The sequence below is a fragment of the Somniosus microcephalus genome, chromosome 11 (genome assembly GCF_052327205.1).
Source record: "Somniosus microcephalus isolate GS21.2 chromosome 11, FLI_Smic_1.0, whole genome shotgun sequence".
In the NCBI taxonomy this organism is placed as follows: domain Eukaryota; kingdom Metazoa; phylum Chordata; class Chondrichthyes; order Squaliformes; family Somniosidae; genus Somniosus; species Somniosus microcephalus.
In genome coordinates, this window is record NC_140997.1 from 194148888 (window position 1) to 194175588 (window position 26701).

At 42.9% G+C, this 26701-nt stretch overlaps 1 protein-coding gene across 1 annotated transcript in view; it reads right to left on the reverse strand.

The window, feature by feature from the left end:
- The window catches only part of appl1 (adaptor protein, phosphotyrosine interaction, PH domain and leucine zipper containing 1), an 80041-nt gene that overhangs the window by 2483 nt on the left and 50857 nt on the right, over window positions 1-26701 (reverse strand). The window contains 10 exon segments of the mRNA XM_086001603.1: window positions 257-346; window positions 1634-1684; window positions 7765-7911; window positions 8138-8174; window positions 8268-8442; window positions 11967-12019; window positions 12833-13015; window positions 15385-15476; window positions 18746-18802; window positions 20053-20095. Of these exon segments, the coding sequence (XP_085857729.1) occupies window positions 257-346; window positions 1634-1684; window positions 7765-7911; window positions 8138-8174; window positions 8268-8442; window positions 11967-12019; window positions 12833-13015; window positions 15385-15476; window positions 18746-18802; window positions 20053-20095 (928 nt within the window).

The window sequence follows — 26701 nt, forward strand, 5'->3', positions numbered from 1 at the left end:
GTAGCTAACTTTATGATTTCATGCCTGTGAATGACATAAACTGATAATCAGCTGACATTTTTTTAATTTTAAATTTGTTGCACTCTGAAAATGGAAAATATACAAAATGGGTTACTGATACGACATCTATAAAAGTGCAGGTCAGTTCAAACCAGTACTAATGAGGTGCCCAAAGGTATATTAACAACCAAACTAAATGAGAGCCAAGGTACTAAAAAGAATGATTTGACTGCATGTTGCGTTGGTTTCTTTTTACCTTTTCAATCTGTTTTTGTTTATTAAGTTCCTTCAGTTGTCTTTCCTTTTCTCGGTCAAGTTCTTTCTGTTTATCTGTGGTTCGACGATCCTAACCCAACAGATAACAAAGCGTTTATTGCACTGTAAACAGGTTTGTAGATCTACAAGTGAGTTAAAGCAGGTAGTCCAGACTTTTTTGGCCTAGATATTTGATGGCGCCATGCCAGTTTTTCAGGCGCCCAAGCCTCCAATATGGCGGGCAGGAAGCGTGCACTCACTGCAAGCTGGAAGTGTGACACCTGCCATATTGGTAATAGCAAAACAATAGGCATACAGTACCCGTGCCTGAAACAGGCACTTTACATATCCAAATAAGGGCCCCACCACCTGTTTGAGGCTCTCTCTGCAATATTTTTTTGCTCTGAGGTAGATGGCGCCGGCTGTGTTCAGTAAAAGCAGATCCACATCTGGAAAACAAGTGGTCCTTAAAGGGACCACTGCAGGCTACCACTGGAAAGGTAAGTTTTCAAAAAATATTTACCTGAATGTAAAGCAGGTGGTGTAGAAGTGCTTCTCCCAACTCCACTACAGTCCTGCAGACCGTTGCAGGCCACCAGTTGCCCCCCCTGTAGACTGTAAAGTTTATAATATAAGTGGATGACAGTTTGCTGCCATCACACTTACCTTTTCTGACGTTGTGAGATCATTAAACTTCCTCTTGTACTGGACAGGGGAGGCGGAGGGGGTGGGCAGAACCCTGTGGGTTAGGGAGTTGCCACTCACTGCCTGTGCCACCTCCTTTCACATGGTCCTGGCTGCTGTGTTGGCAGGTCTCTTGCCACCCACTCCTACTATTCCATCTGATCATTTCAGTCAGAACATTATTTAGGTCACTCTGAGAAGTCTGCTGCTCTCTTCTTACTTATACCTTTTGGAGCCATGTGTTCACCTTCCAGCATGCTGGCTCTACTTTAGTAACATTGCAGCTTTATCTAGTACAACTATGTACTCAAAGGTGCTTCCTCTGACCCCCCACCTCCCACCGCACGGATTTTCTAGACCTTCCAAGCACATCTTACCATTTGCTGACAGGACTTGCGGCTTTGTCCTACCCAGCAATATTTAAAGCAGCTGATCCTGTAGTTTCTGGGGGCTCAACATCGGGGCCTTTAGGTAGGCGGAAGTCCTGCCCTGCTGCATTTCCATCGGTGGATTTTGGGACTCAAAATTTCAGAGCTCTAAAGTTTATTGTTCATATACTAGTTTCGAGCAGTATTAACCTTTTCCTGTATTTTATGCACGCTGTATATTTGCTATGTGTTACTGTATGTTTATTTATTATTATTTTTATTTTTTTATTTTTTTTTTTTTAAATGGGGCTATTCCTTTGCCTTACCATTTCTGAATGGAAAGCAATCTGTTTGGCCAGTCCAACAGAATCACAGATCTAGAAAGAAAAGACAATATTCACAACTACTGAAATACACCGTTTTGATTTACAACTAAGAATTTATTTTTAAAATCAATTTTGTCACATTGTAAAACTATGGTGTATCTAGTACTACTATTATTACTACAACTTGCATTTATATTACACCTTTAAAGTAGAGAAACATCCCATGGTCAAAATTCAGTTTGAGGGTTGAACAGGATACCGAGGCTGTGAAAGATCTGGTTCAGCTAGGGAACGGGACGGAATCAATGGCGAGGGTAGGGAATTTGTGCTGAGGGCCGAAGGCAATGGCTTTGGTATTCTCAATGTTTAGCTGAAGGAAACTGTGGCTCATCCAAGACTGGATGTTGGAGAAGCAACCCGACAGCACAGGAGTGGAGCGGAGAAGCAACCCGACAGCACAGGAGTGGAGCGGAGAAGCAACCCGACAGCACAGGAGTGGAGCGGTCAAGAGAGGCAGAGATGGGTGTCATTAGCTGGCCCAACATTTGCAGATGAAGAAGAGGACGACATTTGGGACTCTAGAGGTGCTTGTACGGAGAGTAAGCAGAGAAGCCATTGCTGCAGATTCTCTGACTTTGATTGGATATGTAAAAGTGGAACCGACTGAGGGCAGTCCCACCAAGCTGGACAACAGAAGAGATGTTGGAGGAGGATGGTATGGTTGACTGTGTTGAAAGGGTTGAGGAGGAATAATACACCACAGTCACAGTCAGAGAGAATGTTGTTCATGACTTTGGTTAGGGCTGGTCTGCTGCTGTGTGGGGTGTAGGGGAGGGAGAAACGTGATCGGATGGATTCAAACAGAGTTGCAGGAGAGTTGAGGAAGGATTTGGGAGGCGGCAACACTTTCAAGGAGGGGAAAGGGAGCTTGGAGATGGGATAGTTAGCTAGGTCAGAGGGTTTGAGGGTGTTTGTTTTGAGAGGGTGATGACAGTAGTTTTGTAAGGGAGGGGGACAATGCCTGAAGAGAGGGAACAATTTACAACATCAGTGATCATGGAAACGAGGATGGGAAGTTGGGTGGTCAGTTTAGTAAGAGAGAAAGAGAAAAAAGAGGAGTGAGGATCGGTTCAGGGCTAGGATAGGAGTGGTAATAGGAGATAGGTTTGGCTTGGTGAGGAAAAAAAGTCAGTCAAAAACACCAGAGGCAAGTGAAGTTTGTGAGCCTTGGACTTGGAGGGAGCAAAGTTGGGGCTGTACTGGGGGGAGGAGTGAACAAAGACCCAGATGGGAGACTAACACTTTTGCTGGAGGTGAGGGCATCAAAGATGGAGATGAGGAAGTGATCGAGAAAATCAACAGCTACAGAGGTATTGTGGTGAATGGAGAGCCCAACAATCAACAGTTGGGAGTTTGAGAGTGCAGTTGTAAGTGACTTTGGAGGTGGGGCGTGGGGTGAGGGGGGTTGTTTCCCTGGGGCAGGTGTAGAAGGAAGTGGGGTTGAAGGGTGGGCGCTAAAGGATACAAGAAAGTGTTCATGGTGGTCTTGTTGACAATCAAGGGTGAGAAGGTGGTCATGAATATGGGTAGCAGAATTTCTATTGAGGAAGCGGTTTACAGAGGACAGAGAGGTAATGAATTCGGAGAGGAGTCAAGAGCAACTGAGATTGAGATTGAAGTCACCAAGGATGATGTGCAGAAGGAGGAGAAAAGAAGGTCAAGATATCTCTGGGTGGGGTTGTAGGCAACAAGAATTTTAAAAGGAGTGGCTAGAGGTGTGGGGCAGGGTGAAGGTGCTCGAAGGAGGAGGTGCCAAAGGAGTAGGGCGAGCAGCAAAAGTATGACTTAGTAATAAGGGCCATGCTACCACCGCAGTTTGGGAAGGGCAGGTGATGGAAAATATAGCTTATACAAAAGGGGCAAGGTGTCATTACCATCAGCTAAATTTCTGTCAAAGCCAGGATGTCAATACAATCATTCACAAGGTCGTAGATGGCAAGGGTCTTGTTCATGAGTGAGTGTACATACTGGACAGAAATGCAGAGGGACAGTGATTGTTGATCCGTTGGCAGAGGCCAGGGGGCTGGTCTTGGGTGGTATGAGTGGCACAGGAAGGAGGTCGGTGACGTTAGCCCAATAGACATGTTGGGCAGGAACATAAGAAATAGGAGCAGGAGTAGGCCATTCGGCCCTTCGAACCTGCTCTGCCATTCAATGAGATCATGGCTGATCTTCTGCCTCAATTCCATTCACCGGCCCTATCGTCATATCCCTTGATGCCTTTACTAGTCAGAAATCTATTGACTTCTGTTTTGAATATACCCTATGACTGAGCCTCCACAGCCCTCTGGGGTAGAGAATTCCAAAGATTCACCACCCTCTGTGTGACGAAATTTCTTCTTATCTCAGTCCTGAATGGCCTACCCTTTATCCTGAGGTTGTGGCCCCTGGTTCTAGATTCCCCGGCCAAGGGAAACATTCTCCCAGCATCCACCCTATCAAGCCCGGTAATAATTTTGTATGCTTCAATGAGATCCCCTCTCATTCTTCTGAATTCAAGAGAATACAGGCCTAATTTACTCAATCTCTTCTCAAATGACAGTCCCGCCATCCCAGGAATCAATCTCGTGAACTTTCGTAGCACTCCATCTATGGTAAGGAGACCAAAATTGTACACAGTACTCCAGGTGTGGTCTCACCAAGGCCCTATATAATTGAAGTAAGACTTCTTTACTCCTGTACTCAAATCCTCTTGTAATGAAGGCAAATGGTATGCTGGCCTTTTCTAATGGCTTGCTGCACCTGCACATTCACTTTCAGTGACTCATGTACAAGGACACCCAGGTCCCTTTGAGCATCTGCATTCCTCAATTTTTCACCATTTAGGAAATACTCTGCCTTTCTGTTTTTTCTACCAAAGTGGATAACTTCACATTTATCCACATTATATTCCATCTGCCATGTTCTCACCCACTCACTGAGCCTGTCGAGATCCCCTTGAAGTCTCTTCACATCTGACACTGCCACCTAGCTTTGTATCATCAGCAAATTTGGAAATGTTACATTTAGTCCCTCATCCAAATCATTGATATAGATTGTGAATAGCTGGGGCCCAAGCACCGATCCTTGCGGTCCCCCACTAGTCACAGCCCGCCATCCTGAAAAAGACTCGTTTATCCCTACACTTTGTTTTCTGTCTGTTAACCAATTCGCAATCCATGCTAGTATATTACCCCCAATTCCATGTGCCCTAATTTTGTTCACCAACCTCTTGTGTGGGACCTTATTGAAGGCCTTCTGAAAATCCAGATACACCACATCTACTGGTTCCCCTTTGTCTACTCCACTAGTTACATCCTCAAAGAACTCCAACAGGTTTGTCAAACAGGATTTCCCTTTCATAAATCCATGTTGACTCTGCCCAATCTTACTTAGTTTCTAAGTGCCCAGTTATTGCATCCTTTATAATAGATTCCAGCATTTTCCCAACTACTGATGCGAGGCCAACAGGTCTGTAGTTCCCCGTTTTCTCTCTCCCTCCTTTCTTAAATAGCAGGGTTACATTTGCTATCCTCCAATCTGCAGGAACCGTTCCAGAATCTATAGAATTTTGGAAGATGACAACCAATGCGTCCACTGTCCCAATGGCCACCTCTTTCAAAATCCTAGGATGCAGGTCATCCTTGGGATTTATCGACTTTTAGTCCCATTAATTTTGCTAGTACTGTTTTTTTTACTAATAATAATTTCTTTTAAGTTCCTCATTCTCGCGACACCCTTGGTTTTTTCGTACTTCTGGGAGGTTTTTTGTGTCTTCCTCCGTGAAGACAGAAACAAAGTATTTATTTAATTTCTCTGCCATTTCCTCATTCCCCATTATAAATTCTCCCGTCTCTGACTGTAAAGGACCTACATTTACCTTCGCCAGTCTTTTCCTTTTCACATACCTATAGAAGCTTTTACAATCCGTTTTTATATTTTTTGCTAGTTTGTGCTCATATTTCATTTTCCCTTTCTTTATCAATTTCTTGGTCCCCCTTTGCTGATTTCTAAAAAGATCATAATCCTCAGGCTGACTGCTTTTTCTGGCAACTTTATAAGCTTCCTCCTTTGACTTAATACTAGCTTTAATTTCTTTTGGTAGCCATGGTTGGATCACTTTTCCTTTTGGGTTTTTATGCCCTGGAGGAATATATGTTTGTTGCAAATTATGCATTATTTCCTTGAATGTTAGCCATTGTATGTCCACCTTCATACCTTTTAGTGTAGTCTCCCAATCTACCATGGCCAACTTGTCCCTCATACCCTTGTACTTTCCTCTGTTTAGATTGAAGACCTTAGTTTCAGATTGGACTACATCACTCAAACTTAATGTAAAATTCAATCGTATTATGGTCACTTATCCCTAAAGGCCCCTTTACCACAAGATTATTGATTAGCCCTTTCTCATTACACAGTACCAGTTCCAGAATAGCCTGTTCCCTGGTTGGTTCCTCCACATACTGATCCAGGAAACCACATCTCGCTGCATTCCAAGAATTCGTCCTCCACACCATTAGTGGTAATTTGATTTGCCCAGTCAATATGTACATTAAAGTCCCCCATGATTACCGTATTGTCCTTGTTACATGCACTTCTAATTTCTTGACTGATACTGTGCCCTACATTACCATTACTGTTTGGTGGCCTATACACAACTCCCACCAATGTTTTCCGCCCTTTGCTGTTTCTTAGCTCCACCCAAACTGATTCCAGTTCTACATCACGATCTGCCGAGCCAAGATCTTTTATCTCTACCATAGCGATCTCATCCCTTATTAACAGCGCTACGCGACCTCCTTTTCCTTTTTGTCTGTCCTTTTCCTTTTTGCCTGTCCTTCCTAAATGTTGAGTACCCTGGAACATTCAGTTTCCAGCTTTGGTTACCCTGCAACCATGTCTCTGTAATTACATCATACCCATTTACTTCTATTTGTGCCATTAATTCATCCACCTTGTTGCGAATGCTACGTGCATTTAGATAAACTTTGCCTGTTTAATATTTTTCTGCACTTTGACCCTCTTTACTGTTGGCCTTTGTTTCTGCTCCCTACTAGTTTTGCTGACTACTTTTCTAACTTGCACTTCCAGCTTTGTTTCTCTCCGTTCTGGGCCCACACTTAGGTTCCCAGCCCCCTGAAAAACTACTTTAAATCCTTCCCAACAGCACTAGCAAACCCCCCTGCGAGGATATTGGTCCCGGTTCTGCCGAGGTGTAACCCGTCCAGCTTGTACAGGTCTCACCTTCCCCAGAATCGGTCCCAATGCCTCAAGAATTTAAATCCCTCCCTCCTACACCATCTCTCCAGCCATGCATTCATCTGGTCTATTCTCCTATTTCTGCTCTCGTTAGCTCGTGGCACTGGGAGTAATCCTGAGATTATTGGTTTGAGGTCCTGCTTTTTAATTTAATTTATTTCCTAGCTCTCTATATTCTGCTTGTAGGACCTCGTCCCTCTTTCTACCTATGTCGTTGGTACCGATATGGACAACGACCTCTGGCTGTTTACCCCCCCCCCCTTTCAGAGGAAGGGCAGTGAGAGAGGATGATGGGGCAGGTGTGAATACTGCTCTTAAAAGGCAGCAACTGGTGCTACAAGAATGCCGAGAAGGACACAGAGGGTAGCCGTTGGCTTACTCAGGGCGATTCAGTCCTATTACAGTGGTCGGAGAGAATGAAGGTTGAGGAGTAGTGATGGGTTGGGGGTAGAGATGTGGGTTGGGGGTGGTTGTGAGAGGAGAAATGAATATTATAGGTAAAGCAGAGAGGTAGTGGGAGCAGGGATTGGCATGAGAGAGGCTAGAAAAGAGGGATATAGGCTTTCAAAATAAATACTTGTATGGACACAAAGGAAATTCTGGGTTACATAGCCATGGTGGAGATTAGATGAGACATATAGCAATCATAAAACAGAGGACAGGAAGGAGATAATGTATTCTATGGTCATACAACATATAAATCAAATAACTAAGAGCCAGTGATCTGATTGAATATGATTAGAACTGAAATTTGGATTTACTGTCCAGTTGATGATATTGATTTGCTTTAAAGCAGAATAGGAAACGCCATCACAAGGAATGTTCCTTCATACCTTTTCTCCCTCATTATTTGATTCAAACACATAGCAGACTGAGATTGGTCGTCCTTCTATTCTGCTTCCTCCTGTATGCAGCACAAACCCGAAGAGACGTTTGTTCTCTTTGTGAGTTGCACAAAGAACCACATTTTGCAAAGGGAACTGCAATAAAAAAAATCAGGAGAATCAGGAGACCCCCAGTGCAGTGCAGGAGTAATGGGACTTCATCATACAGTAGAAGCAGAAACAGAAATAACTTGAATATAAAACTTTTTTTTTATTTTTTTTTAGTGAACTAGACATGAGCAAGCTTGAAAATAGTAACAGATTCATAAAACATCTTTCCCCAAAAATATTAATAGTGACACTTAATAATTTTAGTACCTACCCTTAAGCGTGTGACTTGATTTTGAGGGTCAATCAACCTAAAATGGAAAGCAAACTGTAATCAGCCACATACATACTTTAATTGGTCAAGCACAACAAACAGTTCTGAGAACCAACACAAAAGAACTTACTTCAAACAGTCACAGGTCACCAGTAAATGTGACTCGGTCATCCGAAAGATGTTGTGTATGGCACGAGCTGCAAGGATCTGACGCATTGTCTCATAAATGACATCTGAGGTTTCATCTGTTTTTACTTCCATTGAACCAAGGAATCTCACGATAAACAACTGATGAAGAATAGATTCTGCAGCAGATATTGGAATAAAAACATCAATCTGTTTTAATTGGTACAGTTCACTTTGTTTTCTTTGTACAGGTAGACTATCCCTTATCCGAAAACCTTGGGACCAGCAGTGTTTCGGAATTCGGAATTTTTCGGATTTCAGAAGGTATTGGGCCAGAAATTCGCGGCCAGAAGCGTGAGTACGGTCGGGGTACTCACGCATCTGGCCGTTGGAAATGCCGGCGTTCAGCAGGAACAGCGCATGCGGGGAACGCCGGCATTTCCAGACCCGAGGTCTATTCACAGCACGTGCGACTGCACAGGCAGCGCTTGCGCAGTGAACTTTGTGGATTTCAATGATGGATTCAGTGAGGGTAAGTCCTTAGAAGTTACACTTGAAAAAAGCAAGTGTAAAGTTGTTCATTGGCTGCGGAGGAAGATATATTTTATCGTGGAGCTTCTGAAATGCAATATTTTTGTTTGGGAAAGGGAGGGGAGTTATTTTAAGAAATTTTAAGTAAGTTTTAAAGTTAAAAAAAAAAATTCTTTTTTTTTTTTTAAAAAGGGTTTTCAGAACGGTAGGTAGAAGGAGCAATTGTGGCTGTGTGAATGGAATGTGAGAATGAGTTATGTATGTATGTCCACATATATTCCTTTACGTATATGTATGTATGTTTTATATTCCTTTACTAATGTGTATGAATGTATGTTTTTAATTATGATTTTCCAATAAGTTACTTTCTCTGAAAGTCATAATTAAATAATACATTCATACACATAAGTAAAGGAATATATACATAACACGCAAAGGAATATATACAGACATACATACTTTCAGAAGCTCCACGATAATAAATATCTTCCTCCGCAGCCTCTGGAGCAACTGTACCCATGCTTTTTTCATGTGTAAGTTGTAATGACTTGACCTCACTGAAAGCATTAATGAAAGCGGCGAATTATACTGCGCACGCGCTGCCTGTGCAGTCGCATGCGTTCTGCCTCTGAACCCCTTCGTTCAGAGGACAGGAAATGCCGGTTTTCCCCACATGCACTGTGCATGCTGAAAACCGGCATTTCATTCAGCCAGATGCGTAAGTACCCCGACCGTACTCGCGCATTTGGAAGGGAATTACTGGGCCAACATTTTACATGTCAATAAAATGAAAAATTTAACAATTGCACGACTTGCCCCCTTGCATCTGCGACTGAGGGGCCAAGGAGGTGCATTGCGCAAGAGATCATCATCGTACGTATCCTCACACTGTTCCCTTTGGGGAACTGTATGAAGTGGTGGAAGGATTTATGGCCGTGATTAACGCTCATTCCGTGACCGTAACCATCTTTGAACCAGCCATTAGGGTGGTTAGTCCTATGGCGGGAGGGTTTTACGGGCTCCCACAACCCATCTGAGGTGGGGGGGGGGGCCACCAACACCCACGGACGCAAGTATCCCGCTGGATGTCCACCCAGAATTTAAAGTTGGAGCTCCGACTCCACTTGCCGGGACTGTCTGGAGTGGGGTTCAAAACCCTACTCCTTCTGGCCCAGCGGTGGGGATGCTTACTGCTACGCAAAAGGCCCACTCCGCACAAAAGGTGACACCCATACGTTTCCTGCGCCTTTTCCCTCCCCGTGACTGGAGCCCTATGCTGCCATTTCACGTTGCTAATCGGATTGGGCCTTTGTCATAGCGGTAGGATCCCCGCCGCTGGGCCAGATCAGGGTAGGGTTTCGAACCCCGCTCCAGACAGTCCCGGCAAGTGGAGTCGGAGCTCCGGCTCTAAATTCTGGGTTGACATCCAGTGGGATATTTGTGTCCGTGGGTGTGGGTGGCCCCCCCTCCTTGTATAGCTTGTGGGAGCCCGTAAAACCCTCCCGCCATAGGACTAACCGCCCTAATGGCTGGTTCAAAGATGGTTACGGTCACGGAATGAGCGTTAATCATGGCCATAAATCCTTCCACCACTTCATACAGTTCCCCAAAGGGAACAGTGTGAAGACACGTATGACGACGACATTGCTAAATAAATAAATGGAATTAAAAAAATTCTTTTAGGGCTTTTAAAAGTCTTTAAATTGCTTTAATTCTCTTTAAAACTACTTCAGATTACTCAAAATAATGTAAACATTTAAAAAAGTTTATAAAAGTTACCAAAATCTTCAAAAAACTTCCAAAAACCTATTTAAACTGCTGCTTTGCATGTAAAAATGCTTAGCAGCTGGACAGGAACATTGGGGGCGTGTCCAGTGAAACTGAGACCTCAAGGGGCGTGTCTCACTTGCACTGCACGCTCCTGGCTTCGCGCTGGCTGCACTCCTGGGTGGCGTGACGTCATACGCTGCCCGGGATTCTTCTTTCTGTTTCAGCAAGTGCAGGCGTCCCTGGAGCTGATCGGCAGGAGCGCGGGGTAAGTGCAAAAACGGGGCTGCAAGCCCCGTTCAGCAATTTCTGGCCCATTATATTTATTATGAGACTGGGAAACTCTGAACATTAGTATCTGTATTTAATATAAATTTTAGAAGTTCAGGCTACCTCTTGCGACTGTTGCGTGTCTCATTCCCCTTCCTGCTTCTCTGTGCTGCCGCTCACAGTCTGCTTACAGCTCCCCCTGCTCCGTATCTGAATTCCTTGACTTAGCGGGGGTCTGGGGCTCAACTGCCACCGCCAGTTGTGGGAAAGCCGGATATCGGCTGACTCCTACGCTAAGCTGGCCCGCAAATCAGGTCAGAAAAGCATCGGCCGCGTCGGGTCATGTTTGGCGCCACTCGGGTTATGTCGTGCGCACGACTTACGCTCCACAAAAAAACTTTCGGTTTTCGGTTTTCAGAAGTGCGGATAAAGGATAGTCTACCTGTACATACATGGAATCATGAAGGGTAAAACTAAAGGAAATAGAATCAGTGACCAGCATCAGTCAGGTTAGGTCAGCAGCTGTAATCTAAGACAAACGTATTAATGAGCCCAAACTACACTATCCCAAAAAGAATGGTGTAGACAGAGCTCTGTAATGTATCACTGAGAAACACCAATCAATTGTACCAGTGACATTTTAATTTACCGCATGCTTTATTCTTATGACAAGACAGTAGACTCTGCCAATCTTGAATTGTAATAGGTTAAAATACAATAGTAACTATCAAACTCATCACAAAAAGGAATGTGTCTTAATCTACCTAAATACTGTTAAACAAATATAATCTAAATATGAACAGAGAAACTGTGACAATGGTAAATCTTAGAAATGCTTAAACATGATTCTTAGTCCTTACTGTTTCATGATGTGTAATGGGTAACCTGATTAGCACTAAATGTTAGATCTTGCAAACACACCAGTAACTAAATAACCTTTTACACAGCAAATGATGGCCATTCCAATGTATCTGTGGGATGACCCAGATAGATGAGATATGACTATCCCCCAACATGATGTCATTAATCTAAAGCTTATCACTATGGGGACGATCACTTCATAACATTTTCGGTAGTATAATTCTGATGTGCTTATATGCTTTTCCTTTTTTGCCACAGAAACATTGCATTTTACCTTCAGATTCCTCTGATTTTGGCTCCCCAGATTCTCCAAATGGATTTGTTCGTCTAATGGAGGAATAACAAATGGCAAAATGTTTGATTATTTTTAAAGAAACCATTTTTTCTTCCTCTATTTCTGTCAGGTTCAGTTCCCTTCTTTCCCTAAAGGCACATTTCTATGGGCACCACTCTAGGACATTGCCCCCAATCTTCATTTATGAGCCTAAATAGTGAGTAGCTGCAGGCTGTTCAACTGCAGAGGGCATCACAGCAGACCCTGATCTTATCCTCGTCCAATATCCACACATCTACTTCCAGTTGAGATTGCCAGAGATGCTGAGGTCAATTGTAGTGCTCCTGTCACTGCCTCTGTTAACTCAGCTCAGATTGAGGGTCAAACCCAGGACCCTTGTTATCTATTTGGCTGAGCTACTCACTGCATGAAGAAGCTGGACTGTAAGAACATAAGAAATAGGAACAGGAGTAGGCCATACGGCCCCTCGGGCCTGCTCCGCCATTCAATAGGATCATGGCTGATTTGAATCTAGACTCATGTCCACTTCCCTGCCCTCTCCCCGTAACCCCTAATTCCCCGTAACACCTAATAACAGAATGGAACTCCTCAATGTAGAAAGCATGAAGAATCCAGTGTGAAAAGCTTCTCTTGTGCCATGTGTCACAAAGTATGGTTATTCCAAGAGGTTCTTAGTCCAATTCAGTAGTTGAAACATCCTGAACTAATCATGTTTCCATAATAAACAGATAAGAACATTTTTCAAATTAAATACAAAGCCTTCAGCCTACTGAGCAGAATTACCCATTTATTTTTGATCTGCAAAAGTTCACTAACACTCAGTACATCTTGCATGTTTCTCTTACCTGGTACCTTGTCCTGAAGTCTTTGCTTGGTTAGACAGATCCTCACTGACAGGGGAAATAATGTCAAACTGAATGGGTGTGTCTGGGGCAACAATTGAATCCAGTGACATTGCAGAAAGGGTGGCAGATTCGGATCCAAGGGAGCTGGAACTGTTTGTCCGAGAGGTGTGAGGTCTGCTGTGGCTGTTTGATGAAAATTGGTACAAAGAAACAGTTGGATTTTTTTCCCAGATCGGTGGAAATCAATATACATTTTGTTTGTGTTACATTCTCAATTTTTAAAAAGAGTACCTAAGACACAATACAGTATGTGAAACTTGGAGATTGCTTGGTTCGATGCAGATGCGTGTCCACATTCTTGACGGGCTGTTACCTGGTCTCAGCTGTAACATTGTGCCGAGGCTGCAAATGGGCCTCTCGTGTACCTTCTAGTAACTTAGGGGGTAAAATTCGGTTGCTTTGTGCCTCCCGTTAGCGCCCCTTACGGGGCGCAAAGCAACCAGCGCCTGGGCATGGTGCCGCTACTGCTTCCCGCGAAGTTCAGCGAGAGGTTAGCGGCGCCGGTAGCGTCCCACTGCATGCGCTGCGCCGCCGGCGATGATGTCATCGCCGTGCGCAGCGCCTGGCTCGCGCCCCGGCCGCAAACTTGGGTCACGCCCCCCCCCCCGACATACCGCTGGACGCTATGTCCGACAGGGTCAGGGGGGCGTACTTGTGGCTGGGGCGGCGACATTTAAAGGGATGGGGCCGGGCGGCCATTTTGGGCTGCCTGCCAGCACCTGCCCCCTCTGCCCTCCTCCCGTGGAGTGCCGCCCACGTTCAAGAGGAGTGCCGGGCTCTTTTGCCGGCTGCCCGCTCCCTGGTGGGCCTCCCTCCCCTTTAATAAGGAGAGGGAGGCCTGCAGTATCGTGGCACTGCAGCACGTAGCGCCGCGATATTGAACTGGAGCACCCCAAGAGGGAGGGGGAGCGCTTCCATTGGGGCACTACCATTCAATTTCGGGCACCCCAAAGGGGGCGTGAGCCAATTTTTCCCCTTTAGAATCATAGAATTTTTTTTTACAGCAGAGAAGAAAACTATGGATCCATCTCCCCTGTGCTGGCTCTACTTTCCACTTCGTTTCACTCCACTGCTGCTTCACCCCATCCTGTTCAAATCCTTATACACTTCCCTTTTAAAAGCTAGTGTAGATTCTACTTCCACCACTATTCTGGTACGGCACGCCATGTCCTGACAACCCTCTACCTGCCTCTTCAATGGTTTGCCCGGTTTGAATTTCATGGACCTGGAGGTTTGGAAAGGATTACTTTTAGTGCTATTGCCTCATTGGTGGTTAAATCCTACATCAATACTCCAAGATATGTTTATTTCAGTAGCTTGAGATACTTGTAAATTCATGGGAAAATGACCCTTGGGGCTTCACAGGATGCATATATGCACTCCACAAAGGCTTAAGACACTTCCAGCTTAGTACTACACCAGGCAGGGCCTTTCCTCACTAAGCCATTAAGGGAGTCATACAATGACCTTTTGAACTCCATCAACTCTTAAATTACAATGCTTGTAATATACCATACACAATGGCCCAGAACTTGGTGTCGGGGGCTTCCCGCGCGTGCAAGCCCCCGATCTGCACTCACCCTGCGCGCTGACATCTGAAGCCTGGGCCTGCTTGCATTTCCTGTCACAGGCCCGGTTCAGATGTCAGCGCGCAGTGCTTACCTGATCCAGCGGCGTAGTTAGTGCGATGTGCCGGCTGGGATCAGGTGAGCACTGTGCAGCCGATCAGGGGAGGGGAAGGTTCATTCATGAGTTTGAGAGTAAGAACTGTCAAACTCATGAAAACTACAGGGGCCCAAAACACTATTTAAACTTTAAATAAAAATTTAAAAAACATCCCAATCATTAAATTAAGTATAAATAAGTTTAAAAAAATAACTTAAACAATAATTTTTTTTGTTGAAAAAAATAGATTTTTAATAAAAAGGGTCCAAAACTAAACTTACCTTATTGTAGATTCTTTAAAATAATAAACCTGTGGAAAAAAAAATTCTAAATTGCACTAAAACACCACTTACCTGTAAAAATAAATACTTACGTGTGCTTTTTACAAGCGTAAAGACTGGAGGCCTTTACACATGCGCAAATCCCCCAAAACAGAGGAAATCCAAGACGCACGCGCTGCCCCCTACAGCGCACGTGCTAGCCTCTTCAACTCTTGGGTTAGAGGAGAGGAAATGCCGGTTTTCAGCGCATGCGCTGTGCATGCTGAAAACCGGCATTTCCTCCGGCCAGACGCGTGAGTACCCCTTCCGTACTCACGCGTTTGGGGAGGAATTACTGCCCCAATATCTGCAGGTGAAATACCACTCAATAGCGGCCAAAGTGGCTATAAAAACGGTTTACAAATCATATGTTTATTTATATCAATTAAAGCACAAGTAACAAGTTTCAGGATCAGTTATGTGTGTGATTATTTTTCCCCCAATAGAACACGGCAATAAACGTTTCATTCTGCAACTGGATTCTGAAGAGGCTTAATTTCTACTTACACTGTAGGCCTTACACTTTCATGCCTCTGTTGAAATGAAGGGGAGGGTGTGACAGCCTCCAAAGCAGGCTGGTTTACTCGAGCAGCCAATTCCTGTAATAGGAACAAAGAATACATTATTGTTTTATCCTTGAATGCTGCGAGTTTTCATAATTGCAAGCTCACCGATAACAGTGGACAATGGTGAGTGAAGCCAGTAGGCAGCAGAATAACTACTGTCTGCCAATAACACAGAACAAAGGAGAGAGAAAAAAGGTGCAACGATTATCTGCTTTTGAAGTATTCAGTGACAAGGGTATAATATTCGCTGCTAATTTCACATTATACGGTCAACTACAAACCTCAGCTTACAGAAATGATCAGAAGTGTTAAACAATGCTTGAAGCTGAATACTTTATAATTTGCTTTCAGCCATTTCTTTGGTCACTGGATCAACAAATGACCGCTGTAATACTCAACTGTAGTCAACATTCCTATACTGTTTGATGTTTTAATGCACATAGCAAAGTATAGGTCTATAACTGTGCTACCGTGGTAATTAATTATTCTACTGATTATTGAAACTCTTCAGTATATAGTCAGCACCTAGGGTTGTTTAGTCGCTCACCTAGCACCCTGGTGAACTCATTTAATCTGCATTTTTCAGCCAAAAATCATTCGTCCCAAAAGGACTAAAAATATACCATTTGTGTGGAATAATGAAAGTCTTTTTGTGGTACAGGATGCGAGCAAACGATGTACAATACTGTATTTCATCCTCATCAAATGGCTCCTTTTCCTTAATATTTTTGGTGCTTTACATTAGCAAAGCTTGCCTTTCCTTCAATTCTCTATTAAGGGTCAACCTACATGAATAATATTCCTGCTTGGGCACAGATCTATTGCTGTTAGGCACGTAACAGTTTATTTTCTATGACATTCACATTGGGAAAAGGTCCTTTCAAACAGTTGATACATAATACTCCCAGAATAGTTTGGATTTCTGTTCTTTTAATCTCATCAAAGTGACTGATATTAGTGCTCTGAAATGAGACACTTTTCTATATTTAGAAACCATTAGCAACACTGAGTATTCCTAAAATCAGCTGTATTACAAGCTGGATGCAATGCAGAGCTCCCTCTGCTTGCTGTAATGTGCCTTTACCCCAACTACAAACGCACAGTGTAACCCCGTTCCGGTTCTGACCGTTTGTAGCACAATAGAATACAAAACTGTACTTGTAAAAAAAAAACATATCTGACCTCCCCAAAACCTGGTGGCTCACTGGATAAATGCATAACCCGGTGGTCTGCTGAGCCATATTGACCAGGAAGCTTTGAGATTTGATCTCTAGTGCAGCTTTTTAGCTCATCTCAGAAATGCCAGTGACAAAGTATTACAACTGGCCTTAGCGCCCTTGGTTTAAGGAAAGGAAACAATAATTCAGGGGCACAACTCCAGATTACTATTCAGTGCCACCTGCTGGAAGATCCTCAAATGTGGACCTCTGATGGGGACATGGTTATGATGCTTCTCAGGTGAAGAATGGCCACCTGGGTGAGTAGCAGAGGGCTTTCAGGAGAGGAAAGGGGCAAAACAGGTGAATAAATTAGTAATTTTTTCCAGACTGAATAACAGAAAGGAAGGAAATCGAATAGAATCATAGGCCGCGATTTTGCAAATGGATGCGGCTTGGGAGCGGGTCAGCTGGTTTCCGGGTTATAGTCCTGCCTCCAACAGCATCTGGCCAACGAAAGTGATTTTACGTTGATTGGCCTTGTTAAGCCCGCCGTGCGGGCTTGCTGGCCAATTAAGCCGGTCAGATGACGTCAATTGATGATGCGTCATCTGCCGGTTTTCTTAAAGGGGCCACGCACAATTTTTCTTTGACAGCTCATATCTGTGTTTGACAGCATTGAGGTGCTGCAAACACTGACAATGACTGTTCACAGGGGAGCTCTTGCACCCAGGCTCTCCAGTGACTCCCTCCTTAGGCTAGAACAGATGGCAGCCGCAGGTGAGGTTACAGAAGCGATCTGTCACTGGTGAGAGAGGTTCTCCCAATGAGGTGGGACTAGACAGCCAATTCAAAACTTGTTGCCTACAGAAAAGTGTAAATGCATTAAAAATGATTTTCCCAACATTTCCTTACCTCAAACTCACCAGTGCACCACTGGATCCTTCACACCACTTCTGCAGCTGTCATCAATGCACAAACATCACAACAGACTCACAACACACCACACTTACCTGGCGTGGTGTCCGGACGTCGGGGAACCCGAGGCAGAAGCGGCAAAATTGAAAAAGAGCCTGTTAACAAGTATCAAGTACCTGTTAACAACAGGTTTCCTGCCTGCTGTCAATTTTGCCATTTTGACAGCAGTCCTGCCTCCAATCCCGCACTCTAGGGACCAGCAAAATTCCGGCCATAGAAACGTACAGCACAGAAGGAGGCCATTTGGCCCCTTGTGCCTGTGCTGGCTCTTTGAAAGAGCAGTCGTGCTTAGTCCTACACAATGTTCCCTCTAATTTCTTTGGGGCTGTGCAGCCCATTCAAAAATACACGCATGCACGGTTTTTGCATTTAAAAGCTGGTGAGCCGGCTGCGCGGAAGCTCCAGACCGCAACGCGGCCGCATAGCTTAAGGCGGGGGTCCTAAGCCCCTGCTTTTTGTCCGCAGCCCTGTAAGTTCCTCATCCTAAAGTACCTCCAATTCCCTTTTCAAATTATTTATGGAATCAGCTTCCACCACATTTTCAGGTAGAACATTCCAGATCCCGACAACTTTGAGTGATAACATTTCTTATCCTCTCCCCTCTAGATCTTTTGCCAGCGATTTTAAATCTATGACCTCTTGTTTATTGACCCACTCACCAGGTGACAATGGTTAGTAAAATTCATTTTATAAACTTTGTAAACTTAACAGTTATGAGTTATTCCATCCGTCTGTGTATTTTTGATGTTCACTGATGAAGAATGTTACCTTACAGTTTCTGTCACTATTCTACAGTTCCCCATAATACAGTTTTACACACACTTCTCATGTTTCCTTTTTGCTCATCTCCCTATGAATTCTCAGGATTATGGCATTCTGGTCTTTTGGATTTTATACAGTAATGCATTTGCTAAAATGGAAGTTTCCCAATAAAGAGCCATTTCTCAATAAACTCCAGTTTCCAGAGATTATGAAATGGTTGTATCGGAAATATAGATCTGAATTAACAAATGTAATTTCACAAAAATGGGAAAATAAATCCTGTGGCTTTATGAAATTTAACAACTTAAGGCATGCTTTGAACTCAGAGCCTAATGGAACTTATTGATCCTTTCATTTAATTGATGCAAATAGGAAATTATCAGTCACAGTAAAATGCAGTCTTACTTCTGGGTTCTCGCTGAGGTAGATACGTTTGGAAATGTTATTGATTGTTGAAATCCACTGCAAAAAAAACATTTTTTAAGATATCTACGAATATTTTTATAATATGCATTATCTAGAAAATATAAAGCACAGTATATTCTCTTCCCATCACACAACATGGACATTAGGGTATTCATGAAGACAACTCTTTAACAAAAATATTTCCTATTACATGGATACTGTGCATGAACTGCTAAAATAAGCACATCTGTGTACTGGCTACTAACATAATGGTGGAATCAATATTATGCCCAGGAGAGAGACTGACAAGGCAACTCAAAATTTTACTATATATCAATTGTTTATTATATCAAAGTGAACAGGAGTGAGACAAGCTCAGAGCTTTAGGTCTTAAGAACTCAGTTGAGCTCTCACTCATGGCTTTGGCCATCAACAGAACACCCTGATGGTTTTACATGAGTAACTGATCTCCTGTGGTGATGTTTACAGTCTGTTGGATAGAATGTTTTATAAGGACATCAATGTAATACTATGTATTGCACAATATATTACTCCGGTGGTGAGATAAGTTCTCTAAGTTCAAAGTCTACTTACTGAGTAAACAAAGCCTCAGGTCATTCAGTTTAATTATTGTTTGGTCAAGTAAATTTGCAAATTGGAAAGTGTCAGTTTCAGGTTTTGACTTAGAAGTGTACAGCATTTTGAGGTTTTCTACATTTGTAACAAAAGTGTCTGAGTGCACAGGCATACTGATTTTAACACAGAGATATAGGCTTTGTATATGATTAACACACTGCAGTGTGTCATAAATCATTTTAACATTAAGTGGTTCTGATAACATAATAGACACTATGAGCAAAGTTTGAGCAATTTTTCAACATTACCTTCACCTCTTTCCTTGTTACTTCAGTCGTTATTTCCTTGGAACATAGTACAGGCTTTATAATGCATGCAATATCTTACCATTTTTATTTTTGCTCATGTTAGCATAATGATTATTATCAATAAGCTACCAGCTCCCACAATTAATGATTTTTTATAAGAAGTTCCAGACACAAAAGGCATCAAGGGGTATGGGGAGAGAGCGGGAATATGGTATTGAGGTGGAGGATCAGCCATGATCATACTGAATGGCGGAGCAGACTCAAAGAGCCGAATGGCCTACTCCTGCTCCTATTTTTATACGTTTCTAAGTGATAAGGAGTGTAAAACAGTATAAACACACATATGCTATTGCAGGATTATATTTAAACGGTCATATCATGAAAGAAATACTCATATTAAGAAAGACTGTCTTCAAACCTTACCTCTTCACACTCGTTTTTACTCTCTGCTTGTAAAATAACAACTCTGGAATATTAGAAAGCAAAATCAGTTATTTTTTCCCAAATGGTTAAACATTTAAAAAAAGAGAGAATGTGTTAAATCATTTCATACAGTAATACAGTACATTATTAAAAGGCTGAATTATCACAACCATGAGCATTTGAGACAGCAGTACTTGACTTTTAAAAACTCTCCAACCATCCTTTCTTACATGTTGTAAATTATTAGTTCTGACAAAAGGTACTTCTGCAAATTTGTTTTCATCTCATCACCATACCCCCTTAATGCTCCTCTGACAGCTTTGTGGCAGAGGCTGGTGTAGTCTAAGCTATGCAGAACAGAAGGTCCAAAGTTCAATTCTCAGTCTGTACTAGCTAATTGACCTTGGCCAGGGCAACAGTTTACTGCTACAATTGGTCTCCGCATCCTTGGGTTAGGAGAGAAAAAGAACCCAGGGTTCTTCATTCTGATCAGCAGCCACGCCCGATTCTAACCGAACCCGCTTGGCGGGAACGGGCTGGTTTTGGGTTGGATGCTCATTTTACACACCACCCAATTTTACTCTTCATTGACTTCAATGGAGAGAAAAATCGGACAGGGTGTAAAATAGAAACCCAACCCAAACCCACTCTGTTCCCACCAGGCGGGTTGGGTTAAAATTGAGGCTCCATCAGTCACTCCTACTGGAAAGAACTCATGTAGACATTTTATGGGAAAAGGATTCGTCCCTCTATAGGTGCATTGGAAGAAACTGCAGTCCCCACTGCATCCAGCATCTCACACCACACACCACATTCCGTTAACTCGCGCAATCCCTCACAAGCACCAACACACAAATAACCATTCTAGGTTGCTCATGGGGAAGTAGATAAAATTGCTTGCTGTAGCAAATACATCTGTGACTTACTTAATGCATCTATGCACAACTGATTTTCAAATGTTTGTTATCCCAGTGGCAGCCTGGAATGCCACGGATAGTGCGGTACATGGGGTAGAGGTGGGCTGTAAGTCCACTTGTAGCATGTGCTATTACTTAGTAACAACTTCCTTAGTACAGCAAAGTCTCTGCAGGCACTGGTCTTTTGACAAACACAGGTATGTGCAACTCTGCCTGTATATTCTGGTGTGGGAGTAATGCTAGCTGGGTGCCGAACGCCACTGTTGCTTCTTCCCCTCGTCTGATCAGCACAGATACAGGGGAACCTAATGGGAAATCCATGCTGTCATTTGTGAAATGGTGAGGGGACCTAGTCTTACAGCAAATGGGACAACGGCAAATGTTAAAGCGGTTGGCAGCAGCAAAACAATAAAAAAACGACAAAAATAAGTGAGAAATAAACTTTAAACTGATGCTATCAAAGTTGATGTTAGGTATATCAGATTCATTCAAGCATCGTATCAGGACAAGTCTGATGCAATCTTAGCCCAGACAACCCTGCAAAGTATTTCTCACTAATATCTGGGGACAGGTAATAATCTCTGGATTGTTACCTGAGCCACACACAAATTGGCATAGGGACAAACAGATTAGAAGGTTAAATGCGTGGCTAAAGAGTGGTGTGGGAGGCAGGGGTTTCGATTCATGGGGCACTGGCACCAGTACTGGGAAAAGAGGAAGCTGTTCCATGGGGACGGGCTCTACTTAACCGGGCTGGGACTTGTGTCCTGGCGAATTGAATAACTAGGGCTTTAAACTAATGAAGGGGAGGTGGGAGGATTCAGGAAAGGGTAAATTCAAAAGCTGTAAGAGAAATGTCAAGGCTGTAAAGCAGAGTAGTGATCTGGGTAGAGTGGGTCAGGAAGGGACAGAAAGATTAATAAAAGTAATAAGGCATTAGTGACTAAAGTGACATTAGGGAAAAATAGAAAAAAGTTAAAGCTAAAGGTACTATATCTGAATGCACGAAGCATTTGCAACAAAATAGATGAATAGCGCAGATAGAAATAAATGGGTTTGATTTAATAGCCATTACAGAGATGTGGTTGCAGAGTGACCAGGGTTGGGAACTAAATATTCCAGGATATTTGACTTTTAGAAGAGACAGGCAGAATGGAAAAGGAGGAGGGGTAGCCCTGATAATAAAGGAGGGAATAAAGACAGTAGACAGAAAGGATCGTGGCTCAGAAAAACAAAATGTAGAATCAGTTTGGGTGGAGCTAAGAAACAAGGGGCAGAAAACACTAGTGGGAGTAGTCTATAATCCCCTAACAGTGCTTGTAGTGTCAGGAAGAGTATAAATCAGGAAATTAGAGATGCATGTAACAAGGGTAATACAGTAATTATAGTGAACTTCAACTTTCATATAGATTGGGCAAACCAAATTTGCACAAATAGTGCAGAGGAAGAGTTCGTGGAATGCATTCAAGATAGTTTTCTAGATCAGTATGTCAAGGAACCTATGAGGGAATTGGCTATTTTAGATCTAGTACTGTACAATGAGACGGGGTTAATTAATAACCTTGTAGTAAAGGAGCCTCTGGGGAGCAGTGATCATAATATGATAGAATTTTATGTTGAGTTTGAGAGTGATTTAGTTAAGTCCGAAACTAGGGTCCTAAACCTGAACAAAGCAAACTACATAGGTATGATAGGAGAGTTGGCTAAGGTAGGTTGGGAAACTAGATTAAAAGATACGACAGTAGAAAAGCAATGGCAAACATTTAAAGAAATAATTCACAATTCGCAATGAATATACATTCCCTTAAGGAATAAAAACACCACGGGAATAATGGTCCAACTGTGGATAACAAGAGAAATTAAAGATAGTATTAGATTAAAGGAAGAGGCTTATAATGTTGCCAAAAAGAGTAGTAAGCCTGAGGATTGGGAGGATTTTAGAATTCACCAAAGGAGAACCAAGAAATTGATAAAGAAAGGGAAAATAGAATGAGAGTAAACTAGTGAGAGACATAAAAATAGACTGTAAAAACTCCTATAGGTATGTAAAAAGGAAAAGATTAGCGAAAGTAAGCATAGGTACCTTACAGGCTGAGACAGGAGAAATTATAATGGGGAATAAGGAAATGGCAGAGAAATTAAACAAATACTTTGTGTGTCTTCACGGAAGAAGACACAAAAAACCTCCTGGAAATAGTGGAGAACCAAGGGTCAAGCGGGAATGAGGAACTGAAAGATATTAATTTAAAAAAAATAGTACTAGTAAAATTAATGGGACTGAAAGCTGATAAATCCCCTGGACCTGATGGCCTACATCCTAGGGTTTTAAAAGAGGTGGCTATAGAGATAGTGGATGCATTGGTTATCATTTTCCAAAATTCTATAGATTCTAGAACGGTTCCCACGGATTGGAAAGTAGCAAATGTAACCCCACTATGTAAGAAAGGAGGGGGAGAGAAAACAGGGAACTACAGACCAGTTAGCCTGACATCAGTAGTAGGGAAAATGCTAGAATCTATTATTAAGGACATGGTAAAAGGGCACTTAGAAAATAATAATAGGATTGGGCAGTCAACATGGATTTATGAAAGGGAAATCGTGTTTGACGAATCTGTTAAGAGTCTTTTGAGGTTGTAACTAGCAGAATAGATAAGGGGGAACCAGTGGATGTGGTGTATTTGGATTTTCAGAAGGCATTCGATAAGGTGCCACACGAGGTTATTAAACAAAATTAGGGCTCATGGGATTGGGGGTAATATACTAGCATGGATTGAGGATTGGTTAACGGACAGAAAACAGAGTGGGAATAAACAGGTCATTTTCGGGTTGGCAGGCTGTAACTAGTGGGGTACCGCAAGGATCAGTGCTTGGGCCTCAACTATTCACAATCTATATCAATTATTTGGATGAGGGGACCAAATGTAATATATCCAAGTTTGCTGATGATACAAAGCTAGGTGGGAATGTTTTTTTTAAAATTCGTTTATGGGATCTGGGCGTCGCTGGCACGGCCAGCACTTATTGCCCATCACTAATTGCCCTTGAGAATGTAAGTTGTGAGGAGGATGCAAAGAGGCTTCACGGGGATATAGACAGGCTAAGTGAGTGGGCAAGAATATGGCAAATGGAATATGATGTGGAGAAATGTGAAGTTATCCACTTTGGTAGGAAAAAATAGAAAAGCAGAGTATTTTTTAAATGGTGAGAGATTGGAAAATGTTGGTGTTCAGAGGGACCTCGGTGTCCTTGTACACAAATCACTGAAAGCTAACATGCAGGTACAGCAAGCAATTAGGAAATCAAATGGTATGTTGGCCTTTATTACAAGAGGATTTGAGTATAAGAGTAAAGACATCTTACTGCAATTATATAGGGCCCTGGTGAGACTACACCTGGAGTATTGTGTACAGTTTTGGTCTCCTTACCTAAGGAAGGATATACTTGCCATAGAGGGAGTGCAACGAATGTTCACCAGACTGATTCCTGGGATGGGGGATTGTCCTATGAGGAGAGATTGAGTTAAACTAGGCCTATATTCTCTAGAGTTTAGAAGTTTAGGTGATCTCATTGAAACATACAAAATTTTTACAGGGCTTGATAGGGTAGATGCAGGGAGGATGTTTCCCCTGGCTGGGGAGTCTAGAACCAGGGGTCACAGTCTCAGAATAAGGGGTCGGCCATTCAGGACTGAGATGAGGAGAAATTTCTTCACTTAAAGGGTGGTGAATCTTTGGAATTCTTTAGCCGAGAGGGCTGTGACAGCTCAGTCGTTGAGTATATTCAAGACAGAGATCAATAGATTTTTGGATATTAAGGGATTCAAGGGATATGGGGATAGTGCAGGAAAGTGGAGTTGAGGTAGAAGATCAGCCATGATCTTATTGAATGGCGGAGAAGGCTCGAGGGGCCAAATGGCCTACTCCTGCTCCTATTTCTTATGTCCCATAGACTAAACCAAGTAAAAGCACTCTGCTCCAAACCTCATTGCAGCTCTGATTCGCACATGGAAAAAAAAAAGCTGAATGCTAGAGGAGAGGCAAGAGTAGCTGTCCTTGATATCAAGACAACATTCAATGGAGTGAGGCACTAAGGAGAACTAGCAAAATGGAGGTCAATGGGAGTCAAAAAGTAAATGTTTCAGTGGCTGGAGTTATACCCAACACAAAACAAGATGGTCATGGTTGTTGCAAACCAATCATTGCAATCCCTTGACATTGCTGCAGTAGTTCCTCAGGAATATAAGAACATAAGAAATAGGAGCAGGAGTAGGCCAATTGGCCCCTCGAGCCTGCTCCGCCATTCAATAAGATCATGGCTGATCTGATCCTAACCGCCAATCCACTATGACAGAACCATCTCCTGAACCTAACAGAATTAGACACACGAAACAGGAGCAGGATCAGGCTACACGGCCCCTGGGCCCGCTCCGCTACCCACAGGGCCATGACCGATCCGAACCTAGACTCATGTCCAAATTCCTGCCCGCTCCCCGTAACCCTTAATTCCCTTTTCTTCTAGGAAACTGTCTATTTCTGTTTTAAATTTATGTAATGATGTAGCTTCGACAGCTTTTTGGGGCAGCATATACCATGGACCTACCACCCTCTGAGTGAAGTAGTTCCTCCTCATCTCAGTTTTGAAAGAACAGCCCCTTATTCTAAGACTATGCCCCCTAGTTCTAGTTTCACCCATCATCTGGAACATCCTCCCTGCATCCACCCGATCCAACCCCTTCATAATCTTATATGTTTCAATAAGATCGCCTCTCATTCTTCTGAACTCCAATGAGTAGAGTCCCAATCTACTCAACCTCTCCTCATATGTCCATCCCCTCATCCCCGGGATTAATCGAGTGAACCTTCTTTGTACTGACTCGAGAGCAAGTATGTCCTTTAAGTATGGACACCAAAACTGTATGCAGTATTCCAGGTGCGGTCTCACCAATACCTTGTACAACTGAAGCAATACCTCCCTATTTTTATATTCTATCCCCCTAGCAATGAAAGCCAACATTCCATTGGCCTTCTTAATCACTTGCTGCACCTGCATACTAACCTTTTGAGTTTCGTGCACCAGGACCCCCAGATCCCTTTGTACTTCAGTGCTTTCAAGTTTCTTGCCATTAAGATAACTTGTTCTACGATTTTTCCTGCCAAAGTGCATAACCTCACACTTTCCAGTATTGTATTCCATCTGCCAAATCTCTGCCCACTTACTTAGCCTGTCTATGTCCCCTTGCAGGTTTTTTATGTCCTCCTCACTCACTACTTTCCCTCCCATCTTAGTATCATCTGCAAACTTTGATGTGTTACACTCGGTCCCCTCCTCCAAATCGTTAATATAGATTGTAAAGAGTTGGGGACCCAGCACTGACCCCTGCGGAACACCACTGGTTACTGATTGCCAGTCTGAGAATGAACCATTTATCCCAACTCTCTGCCTTCTGTTAGATAGCCAATCCTCTATCCATGCCAGAATATTACCCGCAATCCCGTGATTTTCTATCTTAAGCAATAATCTTTTGTGTGGCACCTTGTCAAATGCCTTTTGGAAGTCTAAATACACTACGTCCACTGGTTCACCTTTATCCACCCTATATGTTACTTCCTCAAAGAACTCCAGCAAATTTGTCAAACATGACTTCCCCTTCATAAAACCATGCTGACTTTGTCTTATTAAATTATGATTATCCAAATGTCCTGTTACTGTCTCCTTAATAATGGACTCCAAAA